A 21737-nucleotide genomic window follows, 5' to 3' on the forward strand; every position below is an offset into this window, starting at 1 on the left:
GGGAATGCGGGTATAGTTTTCCAGGCTACTTCCTGCTGCTTGGGGGCGCTGATATTCTTAAAGGGACCTAAAGAAAATTTAGAATTACTGTCAAGTCCTGAGTGGAAAATTCTGTGAGGCTTAATCATATCAGCTTTCACTCTTGAAACTGTTCTGGATGTAGAACTCAGAGGAAACTAATTTCTGAAACGTTGGATCATCTGGGCTATCCACTCCTATCGGAGATTTCTCAAGGGGGTCTTCCTTGATCAACCTGATTTTTGTTATTCCAGAATGAGTCTACAGCTTCCTGTGGAAAATAAAAACAAAACCTCTTCTCCAAAGTAACATATCTTTTGACTTAAATTTTGAAGTCAAAGCATTTTCAAAATGTGTATGCTGGATTAATCCAGCAACATTTATAATCAAATGTCTTTTAGCAGCTGTTGCTCCTTTCTCAACAGTCATACAATTCAAAGACACCACAATAACTCTCTCACAATAATAATAATAATTCTCTGTGTATTTTCCATCTTTACATGGCTTTATTTTAAACTGTATTTCTTTTATTTTTATATTTAATATTAAATATATTTGTTTTTTTTGAGATTAGGTTTCTCTGTTTATCTTTGACTGTCCTGGTCCTCACTCTGTAGACCAGGTTGTCCTTGAACTTACAGAGATCCTCCTGCCTCTGCCTCCCAAGTGCTGGGATTAAAGGTGTGAGCCACCACACTCAACTGCTCTCTTTCTTTCTTTTTTAAGGACTTTATCCTTTTTCTTTTCGCTCCCAAGCCTACATATGTTTTTAAACACACTGTAAACCATTTAGATGTTTTCTTTGTCTTTGAATCTATCTTTACTGTATATCTCTCCTTTTCTGACACAAGAGTCTTTAATTTGCTAAACCATGTGGCTAGGATTAAAGCCGTGGCTTTGATCGCTGGATCCAGCCCATTTCTTAGCTTTCTAGCCTCATGGTGGAGGTACCAGCTGGAGCCATGTTTAGTGCCACAACTCTATGGCGTTTCAAGGTCCCTGCCACCACCAAGAAGCATACTGTGGGCTATTCATAAAAACCATTTAATTTTTTTCTAGTGGATGATCTTAAAACAGCTACAAGGTTTTAGCAGCTAATGCTGAGTCAGGAAATCTCTTTTAAATGAGACATGCTTGCCTCAAGCAAACAGAGCCCAGGCAAGTAAAACCTGCTACCAAGAAACCATGCTTAACTCTTCTTTTGTGTGTAGAATTACTTCCCAAGCTCTCTCAGGTTTTATATGGATGCAGTTGTCCACATTGGCGCAATTTGTTTTCTGTCATGCTCAGTCCTGCAGTTGTTCAGTCCCGAAAAACTACACAGAGGTCTACATTAATTATACACTGGTTGACCTAGTAGATAAAATATATGTGTACATTGCCAGTGGGTTAGGAAGGTTTCACTTACTTGTATTGACTTGTATTTTACACACACACACACACACACACACACACACACGCATATATGTATTCACTGTTGCTTTTTTTTACATTTATGTAACTTTAATATTTGCTCATGATTCCTCCCTAAGGTTATTGAAACTTTATGTATCACACAACAAATTTTATAGAAGTACACAAACATACCCAAATTTCAAAAGTTTTTTTTAATCAGTATTTTGTAATACATATGGCCCTTTATTATTTTGCATTGCTGGAATCAAATCCAGGTCTTGCTCATGGTAAGCAGGTGTTGTATGGATAACCTATACATCTAAGCACAATGAAGGCCTTTAGAGAAAAACAAATATTGATAATTTGAGGTGAGATAGATAGCATTTCAAATGCAGTAAGTAATTTTTATCATGGTGTATGAAAATTACTTCCTCAATATTTTATTGATATAACTACCACTAGCAGATTTGTCAAAAAATATTATTTGGTGATAGTTTGATTTTGAAATGACCCATTGGAGTAAAAATTTTTAACTTTTTTTTTTAGGATATAGCAGATCCATTTTTTGCTTATTGTAAGCAACATGCAGATAGGTTAGACAGAAAGTGGAAAAGAAAAAACTACTTGGCTCTACAATCCTATTGTAAAATGTCTTTGCAAGAGAGAGAAAAACAACTGTCCCCTGAAGCACAGGTATGGAAATCACACCAAATCTTACTGTTTTCTTTTCAGATCTCATGTGTGTTTTCTGTTGACATGTGATTGACACTGAAATCTAGCATATAAATGTAGTTTTAAAGTTTTACTTAAGCAGTGGTTTGTGATTAAACATGAGCAGAGTTTCTTTCTGAAGTTATGTTTCATCATATCTATGGTGTAGTCATTTGTAAAGGACTATTTCCATGGTGAAAAATTTGGTTGAAGGCATTATGCAGAGGGGTCTAAAGTAGAGATCTCCATCAAATCCCTCCCTTCAGAGTCCAGGAAATCCTGCTAAAGAGGAGGCAAGAAGATTGTAAGAGTCAGAGGGGGTGGAGGACAGCAGGAGAACAAGGCCCTTTGAATCAACTAAAGTAGGTGCATATGAGCTCACAATCCTGAAGCAGCAAGCAAAGGGCCTGCGTATATGTTATAGCTATTAGCTTAGTATCTTCATGGGACTCCTGACTCTGAGAATGGCTGCATTTCCACTGTTTACGTGCTCTCGTTGGGATGTCATGTCCAACTTGGATATGAAAGTTTTTTCTTCATCTTATTATATTTCATTTTGCCATGTTTGGTTATTATCTCCTGAAAGCCTGTTCTTTTCTAATGAGAGGCAAAAAGTGAGTTGATCTGGAAGGGAAGGTAGGTGGGATGGAACTGAGGAATGGAGGGAGGGGAAACGATTATCAGAGTGTATTGTATAGGAAAAGAATCTGTTTTTAATAAAAGAAAACAGTCTTTTTTTTTTAAAAAGAATACAAGCTTCTAAGAGATTATAATAGAATAAGATAAAATAAAAACTAGCACACTGGAATAGGACAAAACAAACAGAAGGAAAAAAAAACCCAAAAGAAGGCATAAGAAACAGATCCATTTGTTATCACACACAGGAATCTCAAAAAAGCTAAATTGGAAGCCACAAGCCACACTGTATATGTAAAGGACCTGTAGGGTGAAAAGGGAAATGAGAAAAAACAAAAACAAAAACGTGTGTGTATGTGTGTGTGTGTGTGTTTGTGTGAGTGAGTGTGTGTATGGTCATATAATTGGTTTTTTATATATGCATATATATAATATATATATAATTGAAATTAAAACATAATACAAAAACTTTGTTTAAATAAAGGGAAAGTTCTGGCATGGTACTATAAGACAAGAATCCTTTGAGTTTGTTTGACCTTGTCCATATGCTGTTGGGCGTGCAGCCTATCCTTACAAGTGGTTTGTTTCCTCAGTGAGATTGCCTTGGAGGAAACTAGGTTTTCATTCACAGTGGTTATCAATTGGAGATTGCTTCTGGGTTAGGGATGCAGGCTCCTGTCCACTTCACCTTCAGCTCTAGGACCCCATTTGAAGACAGCTGTTATGAGGTGTGGATCCATTTAGTACAACTCTGGACTTATGTGATATATCTTCAAGACCACTGATGAATCTCATTTGCCTTAATTGTAAGATTTAGTAAGATTTTAGTATTGTTATCTTCTCTAAGCATAAATGTTAAAGTTATGAGGAATATATTCCATTTTTTTCTGTCAAACTTTCTGCATTTCTTTATAGGCAAGGATCAATGCCCGACTACAGCAGTATCGTGCCAAGGCAGAGTTGGCTCGATCCACCAGACCGCAAGCCTGGGTTCCAAGGGAAAAGTTACCCAGGCCACTCACAAGTAGTGCTTCAGCCATTCGTAAACTGATGCGCAAAGCAGAGCTAATGGGGATCAGTACAGATATCTTCCCAGTGGACAATTCAGATACCAGTTCTAGTGTGGACGGAAGGAGGAAACACAAGCAGCCAGCTCTCACTGCTGATTTTGTGAATTACTATTTTGGTCAGTATAGACATTGATGCATGCACAGTCTCCCAGAGAATAATTTATTAATGACAGAATTTGATATACTAATAATGTTTTAGAAAATAATTCTTATGTTGTATATGTCAGAGCCATGTTTATTTTCCTAAGTTGTAGCATTTTGTAAATTCCAGGCTCATGTTTTGTTTTCTTAAATATACTTAAAATGGTTTGAAAAATGTTGGTTTATCCAATTGACCGTCTCTGTGGCTAGTTTGATTCTTTGTGTATGTTTTATATTAGCCTTTATTATATACTGAAGTAAAATTGGATATTTAATTTAAATAGAGAGAAATATGCGCATGATTCAAATTCAGGAAAATATGGCTGAACAAAAGAATATAAAGGATAAATTAGAAAATGAGCAAGAAAAGCTTCATGTAGAATATAATAAGGTACGTTGGCTACAAATACACAGTATTTAGTAGATTGTCTTTATAATTCTTTTGTTATTTTTTTGCATTTCTGTGTTTCAGTGTGAAATTCTATAGCTCTTAGGCTCTTTTCTGACCTTCATCATCATTTTCATTATTGTCATTCTCTTACTGAGCACTTTCTTACGCCAGGCACAGTTCTGATCTCTATACACATCGTAAGTCATTTAGTTCTCTCCTTGTCCTTAGTGTGAGTCATCATCATTATTGTTCCTATTTTTAGGGGTCGGAACTGAGGTCTGAGGAGGTGACGTGACTTGCACATGGCCTTATAGTCATCTGGTCTCAGAGGTGGTGGTTTGTTTCTTTAATTCTTAAGTGCACAAAGCATTATAGACCTTTTTAAAAATAGGATTAAAATTGTAAAACCCACTCTTAAATTAGTAGTCTTTCTTTTTTAAATTTTGTTTTCTTTTTACCTTTTTGTGAGACAGGATTTCTCTGTGTAGCCCTGGATATCCTGAAACTCACTCTATAGACCAACCCTTCAACTCACAAAGATTTGCCTGCCTCTGCCTCCAGAGTGCTGGGATTAAAGGCGTGAACCACCACCACCTGGCTAGAAGTCTTTTCTAAATTAGATGGTATTTTTGCTATAAGTATTTTCTAATTTAAAATATTATTGTATCTCTTTGTTTAATAATATATAAATCAAGATATTGCTGAATTATTAGGTTCTAAGTTGCATGAATATTTAAACTGGTATCTAGTTATTGTTCATAAAACACTTAAAGAGTTAAAACTAGTAGGAAGTAACATCTAGTAATCGCTAAAGATTGTGGGGAGTTAAAGCTAGAAGATCTGGAGATTTTTGGTAGTTATTTTGATCTCAGCCAAATGAACCTCTGAGTCTTAGTTTTCTCATGAGAAAAGTGATGGAGATATGAATGATAAAGCAAAGTATGTGTCAAATTATTATGTGCAAACTATAAAGAAATATATTGATATGTAATTATCATCATAAAAACACTAGAATAACAGAAAATGTTTGCCCTCTCTTGAGCATATCATCATGCTAAATAATAATAATATATCTGTCTTTCAGTAGTTATCTGACTTGAATACATTCTTTTTTTTTTTTTGGTTTTTCGAGACAGGGTTTCTCTGTGGTTTTGGAGCCTGTCCTGGAACTAGCTCTTGTAGACCAGGCTGGTCTCGAACTCACAGAGATCCACCTGCCTCTGCCTCCCGAGTGCTGGGATTAAAGGCGTGCGCCACCACCGCCCGGCTTGAATACATTCTATATGGAAAATAAATGTGAATATTCTTGTTTACATATTTGTACATATAAAAACTTACTAATTTTACTTACTCTTTTTGTAGCTCTGTGAATCTTTAGAAGAACTGCAAAATCTGAATGGGAAACTTCGAAGTGAAGGGCAAGGAATATGGGCCTTACTTGGCCGAATTACAGGGCAGGTTAGTTTCTTTTTAGTAGCTCACTTCAATTCTTGCCTTCTGTGTAATTGTCCACAGTATCTATTTCTTACACAACAGCCACTTTGTTGACTAAATGATTCTGTTGGATCAGAGCCTAATTCCCTAAGGTAATGATTTCCTTCTGAAATACTTCCAGACTACTGGCAGCCACTGCCTGCTGAGAACCTGTAGCTTAATTTGGTTCTTTCATCAACTATCTTGATGGCATTTTCTTCCCACTTGCTCAAATTGATTGACCTGTCATTTCTGATGAGCTAAGATATGAAAGCATGAGTTTTCTCTAGTATATTCTTTATTCAGTGGTTTTAGATTCTTGGCCATAATTTTTTTCTTTTCCAATCTTATACCCTACTTATTTCTTCAGTTTATTTGTATTTAAAATTAAAAATTCAAACCACAGCCATGATTTTCATGTTAATTTGATTTTCATCTGAACAAGAGATACAGTTTTTGAAACTTAGATGTTAAAGTGTGCTTTTCTTTTTATCTGTTGGTAACTATTAGTTGTCATTATAGGATAAGCAAAAGGAAGGCCCTTTCTCCTTGAGCAATTGTAGCTTGTTAATATGCTTCATATTAAAATGAAAAACATAATAAAATGGAGGTTTTTGGATGTCCATTTATATATTGTGCAATAAATGATAAGATTTTTGTTTCAGATAATTTCAGTTATAAAGATAGGTGATAGAGACTCCCTGTTTATGGTTCTTATTCTGTTGAAGTAGTTTGTAAGACTTTTAATTGTATACATCTCAGACACCTGTAAAAATCAACTTCCGGAGATAGTCAGTGTAGATCTAAGTAATGCATTTGAATTGTATAGTACCGTGCTGACTTTGAAGAAACTTCTTCTGTGAGCAGATTGCATGTCAGCTGAACTACAAAGAATAATTCATTTTAAAAGGCAAAGAGGAAGAGTTGCCTTTGGACGTATTAACTCTTGTTTATGTTAATAGGTAGTTAATAGATTTTAGGAAGGTTATGGTATTTGGGGAGTGTAAGAGGTTACTTGCCAATCTAGCATTTGTTTTGGCTTGGTTTATATTTTTTTCCATAAAAACCTCCTCTACAGCTTAAAATATTATCTACTATAAAAGACATTTTTATTTATTAAATAACTTCATAGAAGATTGCAAACTGCATTGTGTGACGGTGGCATGCACAGACCTAAAATTCACGTTTATCATTTTGTGATGCTTTTCCAGTTGGCCGAACAGATGTGGGCACACCGGGCCACTAAGAAATGACTTTGATAGATGGTTGCTGTCTCTGAAGCCAGCATACTATAGATTAGTAGGGAGCCAAAGAGAATCTCATCTGCTTTTTTACAGGGTTTGGTCCGATAAGATAATTTTTCTAATTAACCTATGGAACAGCAATATAGCTGGGAAGTTACAAAGAAACAACACTGATGTTTTTGCCCAAGTATACTGTGTTCCACTGTTAAGCCTTCTCTACTGCGCCCCTCTTTTAGGGTTTTCAAGCTGAAGTAGTATAATTCTCATACTATCAAGTTTGTTTCTAAGAACTGATGAGATTGTGCAGTTAGAGTTTTCTTGCTCTTTGCTAATGTAGCTGGTAAAGCAGATTTGCCTCTCTGAACCCAAGCTTATTTAGTTACATTTAGTAGCAAATAGGGGAAAATGCTTCTTTTACTTCATCTTTAAAGCAGCATCTACTGCCTTTGTTCATGTCAATAGAAGTTGAATGTACCAGCCATCTTACGAGCACCCAAGGAGAGAAAACCAAGTAAGAAAGAAGGAGGCACACACAAGACATCTGCTCTCCCTACAGTACTTTATAGGCAAGTAAAAAAATCATAAAAGATAATACTGCGTATTTTTCAACTAATATGTACTAGTCAGAAGGTGCTTTAAATATCTGAGACCGAATTATGGTCCATTTCAGAATTTCAGCTAAGTGTGTTTCGGGTTCATTTGATCAAAAATGCTTTGTAAAGTGGATAATACAAGAGATATTTATTGTTCTTCAGAAAGATAAATGATGTACTTAGGAACTGAGAATAAATTTTTGTATGTCCCATGGAAACAATTCTTTTTAAGAAATTAGAAAATACCCAGATGAAATAGTTCAGCTGCGGTGTTGTGCCTGTTATGTTAAATTTAACCTTTTAAATTTACTTATAATCAATAATTATGTAATTATTATGTTAATGAACATAATAAAAAAGTGAACATTTATATTTTACTTGAATATGTTGTAAAATTTTGCTCTTGATTTAGGTAGGGGTGAATGATAGTGGATAAAGATGATGACTTTTATATTTTAATCTGTTTGTACTTTTTCTCTCCCTTATCAGTTGTAATAATTTCTTTTCCAGACATACTTTTCTCCTTTATTTTTTTTATTTTTTTTAAATATTTATTTATTATGTATACAATATTCTGTTTTGTGTATATGCCTGCAGGCCAGAAGAGGGCACCAGACCTCATTACAGATGGTTGTGAGCCACCATGTGGTTGCTGGGAATTGAACTCAGGACCTTCGGAAGAGCAGGCAATGCTCTTAACCGCTGAGCCATCTCTCCAGCCCTTCCTTTATTTTTTTTTTTTACTCAGTATTTTAACAGTATTGATCATTGTGCTTTTTCATGACAATTCCATTTTCTATATCTAAATAAAGTTTTCATTTTTCTATATTTAAATAATAATTCACTTTTTCCTGTAATGTATTAATCACAATAAGTGAGAGTTTAGAAAATGTATTTATATCTATTTATGTGCTCTAAATACATATATTAATAATACGCCTATAAGTGCACATATATATGTGTGTATATTTGTGAAATATGTAAAAGCACATTATTGTCTTAATTTTTAGTGTGAACGTTAGTGTATCCCCAGAACTGTTTTCCCAAGTGTGGTAGGTTCTTTTGAAAATATTAGGCATAGCACTAGACTTCTGGGTTTTATGACTACAGTTACTTTTTGCTTCAGAATATGTTTAAACTGATTTTTGCTTAAGATCAGGTGTTTTATTTTTTGATTACTGTTGTTCATTTGTTTTATTATTACAGCTTGACATATGTGTTTTCTTGGAATGTTGAAAACATCTGACATTATTATTCTTCAATGCTGTGCATTGCTGCTTTTCTTATGTTCTCAGACAACTTTTCCAACATTCTGTGTGTCCCCAATTTAAACATATGCTACATTTTCAAGTCATGGTGCTCATTTTCTTAGAAGTAAAATTTTGTTTTCCCACAAGAAATGTTAACTAAAATTCATATCACTTGTGATATTATCACTAATAATGAGTATTTTTCTTTTAATTCAAGGTCTGGTGTTTGTGAAAAGAGAGAATGTAGCTTATTTATATGTTTAATGCTGCGTGAATGGTTTGCAGTTAATAATAAAAAATTGTTTTGACCTTCAGGGTAGTTTTCAAAATTAGAATATTGTTTTTCAAATTTTTGTTTCTTTCATAGTTTATGTTTCTAAAGAAAAATTGAACTAATAACATTAATTTTAAATAATAACTAAAAGGCTATATTGAGAATCTTTAAGTATTCCCATTCTTTAATGAGTTTAGCATTAGAAAACTTTAAGCGTATATTAGAACTAAGCTATTTTTAACATACTGTATTTAGCTCTAACAGTTACTGGTGTTGTTAAAACAGTGGGTGCTATGGAAAAACGTAAGTTGATTGCTGGGTCCTTGCAGCATATACCAATTGTTCCTGCATGAGGTCAGGGCCAGCCTAGTCCATATAGCAAAATTCAGTCTCTAAGGACCAGAAATGACATTAACAGAAGACGGTTGAACTCATCTGCTATAATGAAACTGTTTCCCTATGGATATCAGTGTAATTCTTATTTGCTGCTTTTATTGAAGTTGTGGAATTTGTAAGAAGAACCATGATCAGCACCTTCTTTTACTGTGTGACACCTGTAAGCTGCATTACCATCTTGGGTGCCTTGATCCTCCCCTTACACGGATGCCAAGAAAGACCAAAAACAGTTACTGGTGAGTGAAACAGACTGCATGTGGTTGGAATTGGTTTTCTATATCACTGATTCATAGTAAAGTATTTTTCATACTTTTGAATAGAATATTTATGTCTTTCTATTACATGAATAATTTTTATAAAAATTAAATTTTTAATCTTAGCAATGTGTTCTTTCTTACATAAGGCACCAGGGATTTTTCTTTTTTTTTTATGATTTGGTATTTCTGAAATTCATTAATTTTATTTTGAAGTTAAACAAGTTTTAAGTTTCATCAGCCATTCTTTGAAAATCCAGACACTTTGAAAACTTTTTTTTTTTTAAAGACAGAATCTCATTTTCCAGTCCAGTATTGAAGTCATACATAGCTGGAGATATCCATCGATTTCCTAGCCTCCTGAGTTCTGGGATTGTAGACCTGGGTCACAATGCTGTTTATGTGGTATAAGGGATTGAACCAGGACTCTTGTGTGCTTAGCACTCTACCAACTTAACTACATCCCACCATGACTACCATTTCTTAATTATTTTTTTACCAACTTAGTCATGTTGGATTACTACAGATATTTTATTGACCTTTTTTTTTTTTTTTCTGTGATGTAACACCCTGACGAAAACAACTTAAGATTGAGAGAGGTCATATTTGCTCACAGTTCGAGGTACAGGCCCTCACGGCTGTGTTGTAATATGAGTGGCGGGGCTGTTTCCGCCACCCGGCTAGCTTTATACCTGAAATAATTACACGGAAACTGTATTCTTTTAAACACTGCCTCGTCCATTAGTTCTAGCCTCTTATTGGATAGCTCTTACATATTGATCTAACCCATTTCTAATAATCTGTGTAGCCCACAAGCTGGCTTACCAGGGAAGATCTTAACCTGCGTCTGTCTGGAGTGGGAGAATCATGGCAACTGCCTGACTCGGCTTCTTTCTCCCAGCATTCTGTTCTGTTTACTCTGCCTACCTAATTTTCAGTCCTATTAAAGGGCTAAGGCAGTTTCTTTATTTAACCAATGAAATCAACACAAAACAGAAGACTCCCACATCACAGCTGTGATGTCAAGGCAGAAAGAGCTTTGTCTCATGCCTAGGTAGTGGTCACGCAGTAAGATGGGGTTTTCTATGTCACTTAACATAATCCAGATGGTGTTCCACAGGCGTATCTTTAGAATCTCCCAGGTGATAATGGATTCCGTCAAGGTGACTGTTAACAGTAACCATCCCAGATGTAGATAATGAATTTTATCCTAGGTTTATTGTAAAGAGGAGACAGATGCTCAGATTTTAATAGACTGATTGTTGCAGTATTTCAGGAAGGGGAATGCAAGAAAGGAAAAACTATAAAGTGAATATGAATATTATTTTTACTCAAATGTAATTGTTCTGCTTTTTTGTTCCCGGACACCCAGACCCCAAATAATCACACAGAAGCTATATTAATTAAAACATTGCTTGGCCTATTAGCTCAGGCTTCTTGTTAACTAACTCTTACATCTTAAGTTAACCCATTCCTTACCATGCATCTCCTTGACTCTGCCTACTCTCTCTGTATATCTCTGTTTGGATTTTCTGCCTGGCTTCATCCTGTTAAGTTATTGGCCAAAAGCAGCTTCTTTATTAACCAATGGCAATAAAACAAATTCACAGCATATACAGAGGGGAATCCCACATCATTTCTAGTTTTAGAAAAGAAAAGGACCTGAATCCTGGCATTGCAATCTATTAAAAGGCTCTGGCTTTAGGAGCCAGAGAGATGACTTAGTGGCCTCCAGTGCTTGTTGTACCTGTTTGGGAACCTGTGTTTGGATCCCTACGGTCAGAATAGGAAGCGCTGTGTGGTTTCAATGTGCGTAATCTTAGCCCTTGGAGGCAAAAACATGAGACTCCTGGAAAACATCCTGTCTAGCTGGACTTATGAGTTCCAGGTTGAATGAGAGAACCTGTCTCAACAATAAAGTGGATCTGGGAGGAGCTGGGGCAGGGGAGCACATGAGCAGAATATATTGTATGAAAATTTTTTTTACAACAGCAACAAAAAAATAAAATGGAAAATGATGGAGGAAGACACAAGGTATCTGCCTTCCTCTGGCCTTCACCTACACACAAACAATATGCACATAAATACATACAAGTTAGATGTACTCATATGTGGGAAAACATGTGGCTTTTGTGAGTTGTATATTTTACTTCTCTTCTGTGCATTCCAGTCTTTTATTCTGCATTTTTCAGAGATCTGGTCACAACTTTCATGAACTTCTAACTCTCTTCTTTTCAGGGTATATGACCCTTCCTCTTAACTGGCATATGCATGCATCTTTTTGTCTTCTGTCTTACCCAGAAATAACCTTTGGTGATTATTTGAGGATTTTTTTTTTCCAAGCAGGGTTTCTCTGTATACACCTGGCTGTCTTGGAACTCACTCTGTAGACCAGGCTGGCTTTGAAATCAGGCCTGTCTCTGCCTCCTGAGTGCTGGGATTAAAGATGTGTGCTACCATGCCAAACTTGAAGAATATTTTTTTAAAAGATGATTTGATAGTGGTGCTGGACAGAAGGTGTAGCAAATTGAAAAGGTTATATTGGTATTTAAACATGAAAGTGAATGTTGTTCTTTTGCATAATTCCTCACATGAAGTTTTGTTGTTTAGTGTTTAAACTCCATTTTATTTAATAGTTTTAAAAAATAATTTTCTTTTATTTTTGAAAGTATAATATAATTACATCATCTCTTCCTTTTTTCTCCTTCCAAACACCACTCTTGCTTCTCGGGCAAGGCGGCTTTCAGGTCAGCTCCAGCTTGGGAGCCTCTGAGCCCTATGTCTGCAGTGCTTAGTGTCTTCAGCAATAGGGATTTACCTTCCACCTCCAGGGCAAGTGAGGGCAACAACAATAACCCATATGTTTTGGAAGTCTCTTGGACAACCTTGGACTACAAATCAAAAGAGGGCTTCCCATTCCTGGTGTTGGGGTTTTTCCTAAGTGGTTTTGGATCTTTGAGGGGGCAGTGTCAGCTAATAGTTTTGATTACTTCAATTATTTTAAGATTGTTTTTTTGCACAGGAATTACAAACTGTAGGACCTATCTCTGATAGAATGTATGTATTAAGTAAATATATAGATGATGAGTTTGATTAATATGCTTGTGTATCATAGTATTGCCAGAGATTATTAAATGAATTCGTGTACATGCCTTTGACATTCCAGGATAATCATGACATTCCAAATGTTCTGTGATCTCATTGAATTGGATATGCTGTGACTTTTATACTAGACTGTTATGTAGATATCTTAAAGCGTGTTTGAAGGTGTAGAATGCAGTGTTTAATATATTGTCACAAGGAAAAGCTGTCCATCTGTGTTAGGTGTATATGGCATGACTCATGGCAACTGCCTTAAAATTGGAATATATGTTCTGTATTGTCAGCTACAAAATTTTCATGACATTTTGAGATTTTTGATGTTTTGGGGTTTCACAGCATGACATTTTTTTTGTCTGAATCATCTAGAACAAATTGATTTGTCACAGTTTTTAGTGGGTTTGAGAATGAGCATAACAGAATGTTGTAATGATGAGTAGTCGTTACAGAAACAGAAATAAAATGACATGTTTTCATTTACAAACCTGATTACACACTTTTGTACCTGTTTTCATATTATAGGGACGTATGTATTTTAAAGTTAATATGGGTGACAGGGGAAAGGCTCAGTTTCTACAGTGCTTACTGTGCAAGTCTGATGACCTGAGTTTGATATTCCTAAGCCATATGAGCCAGATTTGATGTTGGTGCATGATTGAAATCTCAATACTGCTCAGGCAGAGACTGTAAATCTTCAGGGCTTGCTGGTCACACTGTGTATCCTAATCAGTAAGCTGAAAGCCAATAGGAGACCTAAGGATCAACCCTCAGGTTGTCCTCTGCTCTCCATGAGTACAGGTGTACTGTGTGTGTACTCGTGAGTGCTAGCACATGTGTGTGCACATGCACGCACGCGCGCACACACACACATACACACACACACACGGTTGGAATGCTTGAGAAACTTTGACATTTCAGTGATCCGATGAAAATGATCAATTTGTTATTAGTTTGTATAATTTAGAGATATAAAGTAGAAAAAATGATCCATTTGCTGGGCAGTGGTGGCGCACGCCTTTAATCCCAGCACTCGGGAGGCAGAGGCAGGCGGATCTCTGTGAGTTCGAGGCCAGCCTGGTCTACAAGAGCTAGCTCCAGGACAGGCTCCAAAGCTACAGAGAAACACTGTCTTGAAAAACCAAAAAAAAAAAGATCCATTTGAGACATAATTTGATATTGTTTGTAGACTTATTTACTTATATGGCTGTGGTATATTATTATTAAAAACAAAAACAAAATCTTAGCATTTCACAGTTTTTTTGTAATTTTATTTTCCTCTTAGAATATATCCACTATTTAAATTCTGGAGTCATGCAAGGTATTTATATAGTACCATTATCAGTTATTGATGTTTTTATTTAGAGAAGTATAAAAGCACTTTAGTTTATTATTGATTTGCTAGTGTATAAAACGTCTTTAGTTGCCTAGCAACATAACACATAAAAATTTTCTAAGTAATGCATTACAGAATAACGCTTTGTTTTTCTCACTGGTTATTTTGCATTGTAGCAGTTAATATGATCGTATCAGCAAAACAAATGGTACTTTGTATTTATGTTGTAGAGCCGAGAATTTAAATATTTCAGTTTTGAAAGTAAATATAAGCTTTATAGTAAATCTGTAGTATTGGTATATCAAAAATACTAATTTTGATGGAGAGCTAATTAAGTGATAAGAAATGTTTAGAGATGTTTGAAATTTTAAGTTACATTCAAAGGTACAAACACAGACACATAAATATCATATATATCACAAATCAAACTTTTGGAAATATACTTTTTATTCTTTTACTTTTAATAGATGGTGGTATTGTGTTGTGTTTGTTTTGTTTATTTGTTTTTTTCAAGGCAGGGTTTGTCTGTTACAGCCCTGACTGTCCCAGAACTCTGTAGATCAGGGTGGATTTGAACATTCAGAGATCCTCCTGCCTCTGTTTCTCAAGTGCTGGGATCAAAGGTGTGTACCACTATGCCCAGCTTGGTTGTAATGTTTTAATGGGCACATATATATGGCAGAATAAATATTTCAAGGTCTTCAGTGACAATGCAGTTTTTACTTGATCTACCAAGTAAAATGCCTACTCTCCTCCAATCTCAACAAATCTCATTTTTTTTCCCAAAATGGTATATTCAGCATACTGTGTCAGTAAATACAATGAAAAGGAATGGTAAAGGAATATAAGAATAAAAGTCTATAAAAGATTTTTTAGTATATGTCACATAAAAGAAGGTCATCATTTCCAAAGAGAAGATGCCTTCTTAGTCACTGATCTATGAGTTATTTGGTTCACAGTAGCATTGTTCCGTTTGTTTTTGTAATATATGGATACATTGAATTGTTTCCTGTAATATACTCCTGGTAGTCATTTTCGCAGGGGTGGAGGTGTGTTTCTCTGTGTTGTCATTATCATACTACTTGTGTGTATTTGTGTACAAATTCTTTTTGTATTTATAGAATTTGTTGCTAAAATCAGAAGATAATATATGACCTCATTTTAACAAAAATTTGTTCAGGCAGTGCTCAGAGTGTGACCAGGCAGGGAGCAGTGACATGGAAGCAGACATGGCCATGGAAACCTTGCCAGACGGAACCAAACGATCAAGGAGACAGATTAAGGAGCCAGTGAAATTTGTTCCTCAGGACGTGCCACCAGAACCCAAGAAGATCCCTATAAGAAACACGGTATTTATTCTTCCTTTATTGGTCTTAGTGACATTCTGATGCAAAATTTACAAAGATAAAGGATTTATAGCATAAACATACTCTCAGAAGTCAAACAGGTGTCCATATTATGCTTGTTTGTTTCTAAGAAATCAGTAGTCAGTAGCATATTGTATTTAGCTGAGAATCTAGTTTGTGGGTTCAGGTAAAAGCTTACTAGCGAGTACCAGTATATCTAACATTCCACTTAAAAGTAGGGCAATATGGAAGCCTTAGACTCCTATGCCTGCCTCAGCAGTCTCATAGGTATAACAGATTACCTTTCTTCTCAGCTTTGGATCTCTCCTCCCTAATCTTTGCCATTATATTTCAAACCTGTGTAGTCATGAACAGTACTTAATTTAGTCTGCCAAGTTGGGGGTTTTGTGTGAATGGAGAAATCAAACTTTTTCCTTCTATAGCATTATGTTTGTTTTAGCTAATTCTGTAAATGTCCTTTGCAGTGTGGTATTGAGCATTTAAAGAAGGTATAGATTTGCTGAGTTGCAGACAGTTTGAAATTTGTTAATTTTCTTTCCTGGCACTCATGAGATAGAAAGAAAGGAAAGGACTGAACCACAACACAACACACACACAAACACACACACACACAAACACACAAACACACAAAATATAAAGACAAAGCAAAAATGTAGGTCTTTCAGGAGGTTGGAGACCAACCTGGTCTACAGAATGAGTTCCAGGATATCCAAGGCTACACAGAAACTCTCTCAAAAAACCAACCAGCCAACCAATAAACAAACAAACAAATAAATAACTTTTCAAATAATAATAAAATAAGTCTTGTTATATGGGTTTTTTTAGTGGAATTTTTGAGGCAACTTAACTTTAAAATAGTAAAGGCTCTTTGAAACAAATTTAAATTAGAACAAAAATAAAACAGTCCTTAAAATATAACCATACAAATAAGAGCATTAAATCTAATCTCCCTCAAGGATAAAGTTTTTTATTTTTTGAAAAAAGGTATGTCTTGGCTCAAGAGAAAAAAGTAAAAGATATCTCCCCTAGAAGTCGTAAGTGCAGGTCAGCCCTTATGGGCCTGTAGAGAAAATGTATACCACTGATGTAAATATAAAACACACACAGAACTCTTACTTAAAAAAGTTGCATGTTGAAAGAGATCCTCAATCCACCTAGTAATAATAAACAGAAATGCTTTATTAACAAATTCTTTAAATTTTGACCTCCGAATATTTTCAGTGAGCTGGAAGAATTGTCAAAAGAGTTATCTATTCATTCCTTGAAAATTTAATATTATAGACAGATGCCCAAAGTCATTAGCGCTGATTCACATGATTGTGCATATTTTTCATGCGTCTGTTTGGAGAGTAGTAAAGCAGGGGCACAGCTATGAGAGCATGATAGCACTGTCCATTTAGCACAAATGCCAACGTGAGGAGCACAGAAGGAGTCGGGTCTAGGCAGTCTGAATTTCTCATGTCCTCTTCTGTGTTCTGCATGAACATTCAGGGGAAATACAAATGATACTGTCCTTATACATTTGGTTATTGTGTCACTTACTTAATAAGTGAGATATTGCTCTCTATTTCATTTTCCAGTTTTTGTTGTTGTCGTTGTTTTGTTTTTGTTTTGTTCTTTTCCCTTTTCTTTGATACAGGCTCTCTCTAAGTAGCATTGGCTGTCCTGGAGCTGACTATGTAGACTAGACTGTCCTGGAACTCTGCCTGCCTCTGCTTCCCAAATACTTGCATTAGAGGTGTGAGATCTGAGATCTTTTTCCTTGTGTGCTATATTCTGATACCAAGATGGTATTTTCTTTGGTGTCCCTCCGAGTAGTGTTAATGTGAAAGCCAGGCATATGTTTCTCTCGGTGGTAATTCTAGTTAGCTTTAAATGAGTATTGACAAGATATTTCTAATTTGTAATGTGTAATGAAATTTGTTATAACTTTCTGTTACTAAATTTAAACCAGAAGTAGCACTTCCCTATGACTGCTGTAGGATTCTTACCTATATTAATTTGTGTGATTTTTCCATATTTAAGAATCTTGTTCTACTGGGTGGTGGTAGCCCACATCTTTAGTTCCAGCACTTGGAAAGCAGAGGCAGGAGGATCTCTGTGAGTTCCAGGACAGCCAGAGTGGTTACACAGAGAAACCCTGTCTGTCTGTCTGTCTGTCTGTCTGTCTGTCTGTCTTTATTTATTTATTTATTTATTTATTTATTTATTTATTTATTTTTTTGAGACAGGGTTTCTCTGTGGCTTTGGAGCCTGTCCTGGAACTAGCTCTTGTAGACCAGGCTGGCCTCAACTCACAGAGATCCACCTGCCTCTGCCTCCCTAGAGCTGGGATTAAGAGGAACTCTGTCTTGAGAAACAACAACAACAACAAAAGATTAAAAAAAAAATAGAATCTTCTTCATGTGAATAATATAAATATTTTTAAATATAAACAATATTTTTGTTAATAGTCACTTTTAACCGCACCATTTACAAATATTTTTGAGAACAGGGTTTCCTATCTCAAAAGGCTGACCTTGAACTTTTGAACCTCCTGCTTTTAACTCTCAAGTGTGTACCACTGCTTACTGCTAGAGAATGGAGCCTAACAATGAGGTGGAAAAAAGGCTCACGCAGCAGTCAACTTTATTCAGAGCAATAAACAATTTATACTTCAAGGGTTAAGAAGAATCTTGTGCATAAAGTTCTCACAAGTTCAAGCTGTACAAAATCTCAAGGACAAACTGAACGTGGCAGAAACATGTTTCCCATAGAGGCATATAAAATAACAGTAGCCCCTTGTAATGAGTAATCTAAAGTCAACTCACTTTTATCCGCTACACCTGGAAGAAGCATGAAAATACATTCTAAGAACATTTGGTGTTATTGAAGAAACTGGGGTGACAAGATACTTGTCTTATTTTCTTGGCCTCTTCTCACAAGCACTCAGAATTTCCTCACATGACTCTATTCTTGGACCATGTTCAGACATACCACCATACCTCATTTCATATGGTGTGGAGAACTAAACCGAGAACTTTCTATTATGTTAGGCAAGCACTCTTCCTACTCACTTATATTCTAAATGCCCATTCTGTATATGGTATGATACTGTTGTGGGAGAGCGGAGGGGCTACGTTCCTGGCACCCAGCTGCCCGCATGGCTAGCTTTTTACCCGAAATAATCACACGGAAACTGTATTCATTTAAATAGTGCTTGGCCCATTAGCTCTAGCCTCTTATTGGCTAGCTCTTACATATTGATCTAACCCATTTCTAATAATCTGTGTAGCCCACGAGCTGGCTTACCAGGAAAGATCTTAACCTGCCTCTGCCTGGAATGGGAGAATCATGGCGACTCCTGACTCAGCTTCTTTCTCCCAGCATTCTGTTCTGTTTACTCTGCCTACCTAATTTTCTGTCCTATTAAAGGGCCAAGGCAGTCTCTTTATTTAACCAATGAAATTAACACAAAACAGAAGACTCTCCCCCATCATGATACCTTTAACCATGTATTTAGTTTTGCATTTGAGTCCTGTAGTCTATTAGGTAGAGAAATGACACACCTGCCCCAAGATACTCAAGACATAGTGGTTAGAACTTGTGAAAACATTTCCTTGGGAAATGGGCTTTTACAGAAATGGTTTTGTTAGTAGACCTTGGGGTGTGGGGATTAACTGGGAATATTGTGTTGCTCTAATCTAAACAAATAAGTACCTGAAAAGATAGGACTTTTGCCATCAATCTAAGAGATGTGGTCACAGGCAAGGATTTAGAAGGGAAGCAGTGTTGCCCCTGGTGGTAGAGGAAGAGGATTATGAACTAAGGAATATGGATGATCTCTAAGAGTTGAACAAAGAACCAATATATTGTTCCCCCAGCATCTCTATAATAGATTGTAAACTCTCCAAAACTTAGATTTTAGCCCAAGAAAATTATGTAGAAATCTGAGATACTGGATTTGTTTTACTTTAAGCAGTGATAGGAACAAGTATATCTGAATATTTTTATATTTGTTTGAACATTTAAAACTAATGGGAAATTATGATAACACTTGATGATTTTTACTTGAAGCCATATATATATATGTATGTATATATATATGACAATTCTAATAGGGTTGTAGTTAGTTCATACTTATGAAATGCTTTCCTGTTAAGAGATAGGAGATATTAGATGGATTTTATAGTCCTTAATTACTTCATTTTATAATTGATGGAAAATAGAGCCAGATTTGCAACTGGTCTTTTAGCTTTTATATATATGACTTAAGTATAAAATTTAGCCATTAAGCAGTAATGGGAGATTAATTTATTATATTTTAATGTTTACAACAGTTTACTGTTTAGCTTTGACTGATTTAAAAAATAATGGACCAAATGAAATATTCAAATGCCATTAATTCATATATTTAAAATATATGTAATTCAGTGGTTTCTAGTACATTTGTGGAGTTATGTATCTATTACCACAATTTCAGGCTCACTTTTATCATCTTACTCTTCAGAATTTTGTATGTTTTAATAGTGACTGCCTTTTCTCTCTTGCAATCTCCCAAACTGTGCAGCTACTGGTCTAATTGATATAGACTTGTCTCTTTGGGAATTTTATGTAAACCACAGATTAGTTTCTTGAAATTCGTGTGCCTTCACCTTCAAGATTTATTCATATTTTGGCATATATCTATACTTTACCTTCTATTATTACACAATTCTCCCTCTGTAATCATTTATATGTTTCACTTAAGTGTTGATGGAAATTTTGGTACGTTTTGCTTTTTGGCTGGTATTAGTCAGGTTACCATGAATATTCGTAGATTTTGGATGGACCAAGGACCCATTTTTAGATATTATCTACAAGGTTTTTTTTTTTTGGTTTGTTTGTTTGTTTGTTTTCATTTTTCGAGACAGGATTTCTCTATAGCTTTGTGCCTGTCCTGGAACTCCTTCTGTAGACCAGGCTGGCCTCGAACTCACAGAGATCTACCTGTCTATGCCTCCCAAGTGCTGGGATTAAAGACTGCCCTACTAGAAGTTATAAACCATATTATTAATTCTCAGGATGCTTCTGCTTTCTGTTAGGAGTAGATGAGGTCTCATTTCATATTCTAGCCTTTGTTATTATCTGTCTTTTTAATATAGCCATTAAGTGTATAGTAATATCTTACCCCTTCCTTACCAGTGTTGATTTACATTTGTGTTCCTATTGCTTATTGATATTTTAAGAGAAAATATTTTATCTCTGTTTTTTTTACTGTGTGACATAGTTTTAAAATGACATTTCTATTTATATTCCTTTTTCCCTTTCATTGAAATTAGAGTTTTACTTACATATCCTGATTATTGGTCAAGTACTTGCCTAGCATGTTCAAGTCTCCACCTCAAACATCGACAAAGAAAATGCACCACGTTCTTGCCCATATCTGTTGAGATTCTTTTTCAATGGAAGGTCCTTCTTCCCAAATGTCTGGTTTGTGTCCAGTTGATATAAAACTAGTCAGTCAGCACAGTAACTCAACCAAGTTAAGCTATTCAACTAACTAACTAACTAACTAACTAACTAACTAACTAACCTTAACTCAGCTTTGCTCACATGCTTCATTACATCCCTTCCTTACCAGTGTTGAACTTGTGGGTTTTATGCTTGTTGAAATGTCACAAAATCTGTTTTTAAAAATTGTTTTAACGTTTTTCTTATAGCAGTTTTTAAATGCTAGTTTGACCATAGAAAAGGTATTAAAATATGACATATTTGAGAAGAGTCTTGTTAATTAAACTTTAGTTGAAACTTTAGAAGATCTGTATATTATGTGTGAATCTATTTTCATATTTGTCCTTAATTTTTTCCCATAATTATTGTTGTAGTTTCTAGTTTGATACTTGTAGACTCATGGACTCAAATGCTGGGAATGGTCCTAATCTCCCTCCTACTCTTTCTGTTTCATGGATGATGCTGTGACTTTACTGCAAAGGCAGCGTGGTAGCACTTCCTTCCAAGGCCTATATTACATAGATGTTTTCTTTGCAATGTTTTTATGTGGAAAGTATCTTCTTCCTTTTAGGCAAAGAAATTGCTTTTGAAACAAATAAATGAGAGTGTTCGCATGCCTT

The 21737-nt window shown here is 35.4% G+C and overlaps 1 protein-coding gene across 3 annotated transcripts in view; it reads left to right on the forward strand.

Moving 5' to 3' along the window:
- Positions 1-21737, forward strand: part of Phf14 (PHD finger protein 14) — a 127008-nt gene that overhangs the window by 39324 nt on the left and 65947 nt on the right. For all 3 annotated transcript variants that reach the window (XM_075953871.1, XM_075953869.1, XM_075953870.1), the window contains 7 exons: positions 1960-2106; positions 3676-3946; positions 4256-4362; positions 5725-5820; positions 7542-7645; positions 9697-9828; positions 15459-15627. In XM_075953871.1, the coding sequence (XP_075809986.1) occupies positions 1960-2106; positions 3676-3946; positions 4256-4362; positions 5725-5820; positions 7542-7645; positions 9697-9828; positions 15459-15627 (1026 nt within the window). The remainder of the gene's footprint in view (positions 1-1959; positions 2107-3675; positions 3947-4255; positions 4363-5724; positions 5821-7541; positions 7646-9696; positions 9829-15458; positions 15628-21737) is intronic.

Source organism: Microtus pennsylvanicus, chromosome 19 (genome assembly GCF_037038515.1).
Source record: "Microtus pennsylvanicus isolate mMicPen1 chromosome 19, mMicPen1.hap1, whole genome shotgun sequence".
NCBI classification, from domain to species: Eukaryota; Metazoa; Chordata; class Mammalia; order Rodentia; family Cricetidae; genus Microtus; species Microtus pennsylvanicus.